Source organism: Cebus imitator, unplaced genomic scaffold (genome assembly GCF_001604975.1).
Source record: "Cebus imitator isolate Cc_AM_T3 unplaced genomic scaffold, Cebus_imitator-1.0 Scaffold242, whole genome shotgun sequence".
Taxonomy (NCBI): domain Eukaryota; kingdom Metazoa; phylum Chordata; class Mammalia; order Primates; family Cebidae; genus Cebus; species Cebus imitator.
This window is the reverse complement of record NW_016107557.1, coordinates 1850473-1860574: the sequence shown is the minus strand read 5'-3', so window position 1 is coordinate 1860574 and position 10102 is coordinate 1850473. Positions and strand designations below refer to the sequence as shown.

General features: G+C 38.6%; 1 protein-coding gene and 1 non-coding gene across 5 annotated transcripts in view; both read right to left on the bottom strand.

Moving 5' to 3' along the window:
• The window catches only part of SPIRE1 (spire type actin nucleation factor 1), a 208234-nt gene that overhangs the window by 84116 nt on the left and 114016 nt on the right, over positions 1–10102 (bottom strand). For all 4 annotated transcript variants that reach the window (XM_017498461.2, XM_017498460.2, XM_017498459.2 and 1 more), the window contains exon 4: positions 9042–9167. In XM_017498461.2, the coding sequence (XP_017353950.1) occupies positions 9042–9167 (126 nt within the window). The remainder of the gene's footprint in view (positions 1–9041; positions 9168–10102) is intronic.
• Positions 6838–6936, bottom strand: LOC119466944. Its single transcript, XR_005195455.1, has one exon. It is a non-coding gene; the product is annotated as a small nucleolar RNA U13 (small nucleolar RNA).

Here is a 10102-nt window from a genome sequence, read left to right as displayed (position 1 = left end):
ATATACACAAACATGCACACATACACACACACACACACACACACACACACACACACACACACACACACAAGGGATGAAAGCATTACAGCAGTCTAGGGTCAGAATACTGAAGATATACACACACACGTAGATGTATCTAATGCCTGCAGAAAGCCATTCAGAGCATGGGTAGTCAGAAAACTATAGACTCTTCTGGTGCACCTTCCCATCAGATCCTTGTATAGTATCCCTGCTTAGTACCTTCTGAGCCAATGGTCCCAGTGTTTGAAAAGCCACCTCTCCCCCAGCCCTTCTACCTTGCTTGCTCTAGTCTCCTGGCCTTCATGTGTGCTGTTTCCTATGCCTGGAACACATATTCCATCCACCATTTTGCCTTAGCATTTGGGTCTCAGCTTCGAATTTACTTTTGGGATGCTGTACATGGTCCCCGTGGTTGCTTCCACAGCAACCTGCACCCCCTGGCCACAGCCCTTCTCACGGGGTGCTGGATGACCTGCTCCTAAACTGTCCTCCCTACTCTCTTGAGTTCTGTGAAGGCAGAGAATCACGTTCATCTCATTCACCATCTTACCAACCGTAAGAAAGCAATAAGAATAGCACTTAACACATGGCTTCTGTGAGGACTCAACGAATATTAATGCACATAAATTCTTGGACCAGCATTTAGCACATAGTAAGTATGGAATAAATGTTAGCAGTATTAATCATGGTAGCACCCATCATATGGAAGACATTTTAAATACTTATTGCATGAATAAAATGATTCTGCCCACTGATCCTAGTTCCTCTGACAGCCAGCATCTCTCCATTCACTAGGCTTTGTGATGTCTAAATATGGTTATTATGTTCTGTCAAGTCTTCATCAAAATCCCAAGTTCCTCCAATGTTTCTCCTACATTAAGGTTTATAGACACATCCTTAACATCCTGACCTCCTATCTGAAGATCAACTTTTATTGTCTATTATTTGTACAAAGTTAAAAATTAGGTCTAATTTTAAGTCCTTCAATCATCATAGGCAGCAACTTTATTAAGCTTTGTTGAACAGTGCTTCAGTTTTTCTACCTACACTGTAAGTCGGGAATTGAAGGATAATACTAACAAATTCACAAGAACATCGTAAGGATTAAAGTACTAACATATGCAAAGGACGAGATATGTAGGGGTTATAAGGATAGGCCTTTCAGCAAACATGATGTAGGTTGTCTGGGCTTAGCCACCTCTCCCCCGGCCCTTCTGCAGAAGGCTTTGGATCTTTCTTCCCCCAAGTATATAAATTATCTTAGAGTAGAAATCTTTTAAAAGTTAATGAAAATAGAGCAGTATCCAATTTCAACTCCCAGCCCTCAGGTTCCCACTTTGGAAAGCAGGATGAATATGAAGAGACAGCTGTGTGTCCAGGAGGCCCAGGTGTGCATCAGCTGTGTACCATTTCTGTGCCAGTCCTGGCTCCTGATAACTCCATAATCAGCATCTTAAGGCTGATTCTATTCTCCTCTATTTCTTCTTGAATAAAAATATGTTAAGGGCTTAGGAGACTCCAACTATAAAATTTATTAGGATACAAAAAAACTTAATCTTGGCTGGGTGTGATGGCTCACTCCTGTAATCCCAGCACTTTGGGAGGCCGAGGCGGGCAGATCACCTCAGGTCGGGAGTTTGAGACCAGCCTGACCAACATGGAGAAACTCTGTCTCTATTAAAAGTACACAATTAGCAGGGCGTGGTGGCACATGCCTATATCCCAGCTACTGAGGAGACTGAGGCAAGAGAATCCCTTGAACCTGGGAGGCAGAGTTTGCGATGAGTCACAACTGAGCCTTTGCACTCCAGCCTGGGCAACAAATGTAAAACTCTATCTCAGAACAAACAAACAAAACCCTTAATCTCACTGATAAAGGCCCTAGTGTTACCCTAGGAGTAGCAAAGGAAACATACCTAAAAAGACTACAAGATACCATCTTACGTCCCTAAATCTATGACAGGACTAACAGTATATAAACATGGTCCTTGCCCTTAAGAAGCTCACAGTCTAGTGGGAGACATAAATAAACAGTAATTACAACACAGTGTCACTGCTGTAAGTGACAGAAAGACTCCAGAGTGGACGGCTCATTGAATGAACATAGAGAAACAAAAATGACTTCGATCAGAAAAAGTGTTTCAGAATAGTAGACATTTGAGTTAGGTCTTACGACCCTAACTTAATGCCTAACTTAAGACCTAACCTAATGCCTTAAAAGTAGGCATTCTCTAAGTATCAAAGAGGGGAAAGGGACATTTCAGGTAGGTGCAAAGGCCCTGGACATTCAGGAATGAAGCAAGTGTAGGCAGAACCAGCACACATGAGGTGGGGGTGGATGGTGAACAAGAGCCTGGAGAGGTCAGAACTGGGCCAGATTGTGAACAGCTGCCCATGTCATGCTAAAAGGTTTAAACTTTCCAACTACAAGTATCAAGGAGTCATAAAAAGGGAAATAACATTAGAGGGTTGTCATGGCCCAGACAAGAGATGTCAAACCACTGTGTGAGGTAAGGTAAGGTAGACACAGTGAGAACACGAATGAGGTTCTGTATTCTGGAGATAATGGGAGAGCATCAGGGGATCAAGATGCAAAACAGATGGTAAGAAACCAGACCTACAACAGCTGAACTACAGATTCTTTAATTCATTTAACAGTGAACAAATATCTATGAAGTCCCCATTATACTGAGATATAACAGTGAATTAGAGAGAAAAGGTCTCTGCCCTCAATGAGATTATATTCTAGTGGCAGACATCAATGAATAAGAGACCAACAAAACAACTACAGACTGTGATGGCAGCCAAAAAGGAGATAACAGGGGAATACAATTAAAACAAAAAAGACAGTGTGTGCTAAATATATAAAGGTGTCTGTGTGGCCTGAGGAGATGTCCTTTCATTTCAGCTGATGTATGAAGGATGTGAGTGAAAAATCATACCTGAAAGGGTCAATGAAGATAAAATTTTTAAGAGGCGTTTAAGATGTCAAGAAACTAAGCACTACAGATACAGTCACACTTGAGAACAGTGCCAAGATCATTATAATCAGATAATCAGAAATGACAACCCACACCTGTAGAGCCTACTGCTGAAGAAATCTAAGATGGCTTAACTATATTAGACATGTTATCTCTCAAAGATCAAAATGTTTGAAATATTCTGCCTTAGTTTGAGTGATGTTTATGTGTATGAAATACAAGAAAATGCAAGAGGAGAGAAAATTTTCATCACTTCAAGTGTATAATCTAGAAAACAGAAATTAGGACATTAAAAATCTGTTTTACACGCCTTAGAAAGTTCTTGCTGCAATATCATGAACACATGCTATACAATGTGCAATTATTTTCACTGTTCATTCATTGATAACTAATGTTACTGTATTAGGAATTTATTCTGTATAGGAATTGTCTGTCACTAGGCTGTGAAAATAATTTTATTTTTAGCCTATGCCGAATCAGCATAGTAATATTAGCATTGACTGTTATAACTAGCTTACCAATTTAAAAAAGTTAAATCTGTGTTTTTAAAAGGCCTAGAGCATCCTCAGTTTTGATTAATTTATCTACAACACTGAACTGCTTTCCTGTAAAATCCATATCAAATTTAAGACATAAAATAGTATACAATAATTTTATAGCAAATTTTACCGGGCATGTACTTATTTATCTGTATACACTTTGCCTACACAGTAAGACTAATAACAAAAATGAGGGATAGCTTGTTGAATAAATAGAACAAAAGAGTCACACAAATTGTGTTTTCTGCATAAAATTTTAGGATAGAAGGAAGCTCAACATGTCTAATTGCCCCCTCCCCCATTTTTATGTTTTTAGAGACAGGGTCTCACTCTATTGCCAAGGCTAGAGCAGAGTGGCAAAAATCATAGCTCACTGTAGCCTTAAACTCCTGGGCTCAAAAGATCTTCCTGTCTCAGTCTCCCAAGCAGCTAGGATTCCAGGATTCTAGGATCTTGCTATGCTGCTCAGGCTGGTAAACTCCTGGCCTCGGCCTTTCAATGTGCTGGGATTAGAGAAGTAAGCCACTGAGCCCAGGCCTTCCTCCCCATTTTTAAAGATGAGTAAACAGAAGTCTTGTAAATGCTATTTGATTTTAAGAAGTTACATGAATAATGAATGGTATGATTCATCAATAAAAGGGCTTTTACAAAAGATCAGTGTAATATAAATATTTCAAATTATGAAATAAATGAAAAAATGAGTTATGTGCTCTAAAGAAAGCTTTCCAAAAATTATTTTAAACTAGTGTACTTCTATGATACATCAAGTTTCTTCTACTATAATATCATTATACCCCTACTATGAAACAATGTATTACTGGAGAATCTGACAAGCATACTGCATACTTTCAACATGGAGGCAAGGATGATTAGAGCATGCTAGGGATGTATCAGAGAAAAATCAACTGACTTTCCAGTCTTAAAACTATTTTATCTCAGTCTTTGACACTTCTATGATCCTCTTATCTTTTCCCGCTTCACATTTCCCTCTTATTATTTTTTTTATAGAGGGGGTCTTGCCTTGTTGGCCAGGCTAGTATTGAACTCCTGGCTTCAAGCAATCCTCCTGCCTTGGGCTCTCAGAGTGCTGTAATTAGCCGGTGTGGTGGCACATGAGCCACCGTGCCGGGTCTCCCTCTTATTTCATACCTGAACTTAACATGGTATCCCCTCAATCCCATTTGTGTGCATATGAAGGACCATCATCCCCTAACACCAACACATGCATGCCCACACATTCTTTCATGAACCTCTTCTCCCCAAAGCCAAATATTAGTCTCACTGACTCACATATTCTCTCCAAGACTGCTCAGAAACCTATATCAAAGTATCTACTTCCATTTTCTTCAGAACTCTCTTTACTTTCATCTAACAGTGCATTTCATGTGACACTCTTAGAGGAAAACAGCAATAACTTCTATGTAGTGGAACACCTTTGCTGGACTGAAGGGTGTGATAAGGATGGAAATGCTGTTAGCAGCAGCACTGAGAACTGCCTCAGTTTACTAATTTGAAAGAGTCACAGGATTCTTACAAGGATTAAATGGAGTAAGGGAGAGAAAACATTTTATAAAATACCTGTATGAATATAACATAGGAAAGTAGCAGGGGTTAAAGTTTTAGGTAATGATAAAAAATTTTATTTAACAATAACAAAACTAGAGACTAATGATAAAAAAAATTACCTGAACCACAATAGATTAAAGGATGCTACCATTAATATAATTTCATTTTCTCCAATAAAAAAACTTTACCTTTGAAATTGCCCCCTCTGCACAGCACAGGCTCACCAGCTACCCCTGCAGTATGGCTCTGGAATATGGTAGTGTCACTGGGTGCAGGGCAGGGTGGCTCTTCTTTCATACAATCTGATGCACTCCATGGATTGCTTAGACAGTCCCTCCAGCTATACTTAACTTAGAAGGATATCAAATTGCTTAGGAGACACAGTAATGTGTATTTACTTTCAAGGATATCACATTGCTTAAGAGACAAAGTAACAGCAGGCCTACCCAAATCTTTATCATTCAAAGAATAACATTAGTTTAAGAAGAAAATCATCACATCACGAAAGAGATCAGAATGTAAACAAATTTGGTTTCTAAATAAACAGATGATGAACCAGGCACTGTGCTTTATAAAGTAGCTAAGTTCAGTAAATGCATTTAACACTTTACAGAACATGTATAACATTGGAAAACAGATGATAGATTTTATATTTTAATAAATTGCCTATTTGGCATGTAAGACATTTAATATAATTAAAGTACTTTTGGAATATCAAATCAGACACATTATCAGCAACTGAGCTAAAATGTTCTGACACTACAATTCCACGCCAATTTATATGCATTCATGCACACACATGCAGACACAGATATGAGGTAGTTTGAAAAATTGTTGATAACCCAATTTTTAATTTTGTTGAATCACAGAGTATCGTTTCAAAAATTCCACTTGGTATACACTAACTCATAGGTGTAAAGAGTGATTCTTAAAATATATTAAGTATTTTGAATCTTCAGAAAAAAATCAAATTAACAAATAGCATTATTGTGAAAAAAGTATTTTTGAGAAAAGGTTAAGATCATACATACATACATAAAGAAAGCCTTATACACTGCAGAGGAAAAAGAAACTTATTTGGACTCTGTAAGACTTCATTCCTGAAACCTTGATGTTGGATAGGTAATTTATGTGCTTTCTTCGTCTAGGAAATCACTCAAGATGGCGGAAGTGATGACAGGAGCATCAAAGGAAGAAGAGTGTCTCAACAAGGATGAAAGTTGATTACCGGCAGGCAGCAGCGGAGAGACAGAATATTAGCAAACCCACCCCAATCCAGACATGGAGATGTAGAGGAGAGACCAGCTTCCCACAGGAGGGAAGCAAGAGAAAACACTACCCTTAGGGGAACAAGTGTTGTGAGAAGAGCCTGAGGGAACTCTTTTCAAAATGGATTGTAGTTTCCAGAAAAGACTGGGAATGGTTGAAATGGAGATCAATAGAGTAGAGGGAGATGTGAAAACAGGGTGGAACTAATGCCTATAAAGACCTCACCTTGGGGTGGTGAGGGTGAGAGATGTGGCTGGACCTACAAACAGTTGTGAGGGCCCAACCTCGGTCAACCTGCCCAGTTTCTGTAGGCACTGCAACACAGCAGTTTTACTCCACCTGTCTGTCAGCTTTTTATTTAGATAAACTTTAATTATGTTTGAATCTCTTTTTGAAAGTGTGTTTGCGTATCTGGCAAAGCAAAATTTTAATCAAGAGCAAAAATAAATTTATTTTTTTTATATCAGATGAGTAACATGCTGACATAAGGTTTAGAAAAAGGAACATTTCATACACAAGTATGAATATCCAATCATCACGCTTAGGAACTGTGAAAGGATCAAGAGCAAACATTTTTTAAATGCTCATTGCAGGGTAAGGTGGTAAAAATATGGATATTGCTCTATTTAAGCTTACAAATAGTTTCTAAGAATGCTAGTATTAGAAGGACTTTAAGAGCTCATTTAATTTTCTCTATTAACCTCACAAGGCTGTATATGTACACCCTAAAAATAATGCTCTGGGGAAGACAATCCATCTTAACAAGCTGGGAAAGGTAATGACAGCCTTAAAAAGTAATCTTTTCTACTATCTGAGAAAACTTAGTTGAGGACGTGCCTTTGGATGTTCACTCTGAAGCTTTTAATCAGATCCCACTTCCTCTGGTTCTGTTCAAATAAAATAGCTAGTCCATTACACACACACACACACACACACACACACACACACACACACACACTCTGATTTATTCTTAAAATAACATAGAATTCACCTTTTTCCACTGTTGACAACTTTCCTCCTTGATCCAATTTTGTAAAATTAAAAAGAAAAAGGCAAATTGCCCTATCATAAAAAGACAGACTATAAGCAGTACCCTGGCTAGAGCAGAGGAAGGCTGCTTAGAGCTCTTATGCATATATATATACAATGAATCTACTTAACGGTGATTTATTGAGGATGATCTGCCTGAGACACCCATCATCTACTTACTACCAGGGCTAAGTACATCTTAATGGGCAAATAGTTTAGTTTTTCCTTTTTTGCTTATATATCCACCATGTGTTTTTCCCCAAACTCTGGGTATGATAAGTTTTAGCTTAGTGCTTCTGATAAACCCTATATGTTAGTTATAAAAGAAATGATACTGTGATAGTTAATTTTAGGTGTCGACTTGACTGAATAAAAGAATACCTAGATTTTTATTTTAGGTATGTATTTAGGTGAGTGTGTTTCCAGAGGATACTGGTTGTGTGAGTTTGAGTGGACTAACTAGTGCCCTCAGTTTAAGTAGGCACCATCCATTTGGCTGGGGCCCTGTGTAGAATAAAAACAGAGGAAAGAAAATTGGCCTCTCTCTCTCTCCTGGTTCACGGACACACTTTTCTTCTCCTACCCTTGGTCTTTGGACTTGGACTGAGCTGTGCTGCTGGAATACCATGGTTTCCAGCTTGCAGACAATCCGTCATGGGACTTCTCAGCCTCCATAATCACAGAAGCCAATTCCCCTAATAAATCCCTTCTCATGTATCTTGAACTCCTGGCCTCAAGTGATCCTCCTGTCTGAGCCTCCCAAGTAGCTGGGATTACAGGCATGAGCCTACACCTGCCCCTTTTTGTACACCTGTATATCTATAAAGCCCATTATCTCTCTGGACAACCTGACTAATATAGATATCCATTACCTATCATGTACTGACCTCTCACTTTCTGCCAGATGCTGTGTTATTTTATATAAGATCTCACTGTGTCAACATGGTGAAACCCTGCCTCTACTAAAAAAATACAAAAATTAGCTGGGCATGGTGGTGTGCGCCTGTAGTCCCAGCTACTCAGGAGGCTGAGGCAGGAGAATTGTTTGAACTCAGGAGGCGGAGGTTGTGGTAAGCCAAGATCGCGCCATTGCACTCCAGCCTGGGTAACAGGAGTGAAGCTCCGTCTCAATTAAAAAAAAAAAAAAAAGATCTTACTGAATTTTCACAACCATCTATGTAACACACAGTGACTCGCCTTTTAAATAAACAACAAATAAAACAGTTAAATGATCAGATGTGTGTGTCATCTCTTTTCTGAGTCTTTATCCCTTAGTGGAAGAGGTCCTAATATGTTTCAGAATGAACAGAAGAGAAGAGCAGCAGAAAGGGGGTGGAAAGCAAGTCACATGGGAACAAACTGAACCAGTTCAGTAGCATTTATTTCCATTTGCAAGGAATCTGTATGAAAATCTGTTTTTTAAAAGGTTCACACTGTTGATATTTTAATAGAGTAGATTTAATTTTACCTAAGTTGCTTCTTTCCTAAATGACTTTCAGCACTCATCCAAAGGATGGTAATAAATCTTTTAAAACAATAGAGTGGACAATGTCAAAAATTTAGGCTTATCTTCCAATAAATATCAAATACACGCCTATCAAACTATGCCAATAAATATCAAAGCAGTAGTTCTTACCTCCTTTGCACTCTTAATTTTGGTCAGAAATGTATGGAGCTCCATTGTTTCTGCAAACAGGGCGCGGCATACTGCCTGATAATGATTTGGTGCGTCTGATTCAGTAGGGAGATGAGCAGCACACAACTATAGAAGGGGAAAATAAAATAGTGGTGCTTGGTTACTATTTAGGGTTTTTTTTTACTTAAAAACAGATACACCCCCATATCTGTATTTTCATATCAGACAGTCAGGCAATCCCCATCATCCAAGGCTTAATGTACCACAAGACCAACAGTAAGGTCCACACGATTATATGGGAAAAGTGGTCCACTAAGTAACAGACACCCAACAGCACGGATGAGCTTACTAGAATTAGCTTCTATTTGAAAATGACAGAACATATGTAAAAATTTTGGTTGGGAACAGAAAGGGAACCACCATTTACTGTGTACTGATGATGGCTCCAGTATTGTAACAGCTACCATTTATTAAGCAATTATCATGCCAGCTATAATATTTGACATGTCATATATACAACATAATACCATTTACTCTTCAATGTAATGCTGAATTATCTTCATTTTATGGCAAAAGAAACTGAGGCTAAGAGGAGTCAAGTGACTTGTCTGTCCACAGTCACATGGTTACCACAAGGGGGAAGGAGATATCAAACACAGTCCTACGGTGTTCTGAAGCCCAAGCTCATTCCAATACATGTTGAATTTTGTAACGTAGTAGAAAAAAAAAAAAAAAGAATGTCAGGAAAACATGTGGACCTCAGGGAAGCAGCCTCATCAGTAGATGGGGAATGGAGGAAAGAGGGCAGAGGGTCATTTAAGGCCATGGGTGCGCCAATAGCCCTAATGTCTTTTACCATACATGGTCCATAATCCCCACATGACTACTTGTGGGTAAAAGCTGCAACTTATCATGAAAGCAATTTAGAAAAATCAAACACCATTAATTTATCAGATTGGAAAGACATCCTATTAAGAGTCCCATACACAGGAATAATTTTATCTTTCTATAAAACAATTTGCATCTATGTACAATCATTACGTTTTAAAGTACTTCATTTG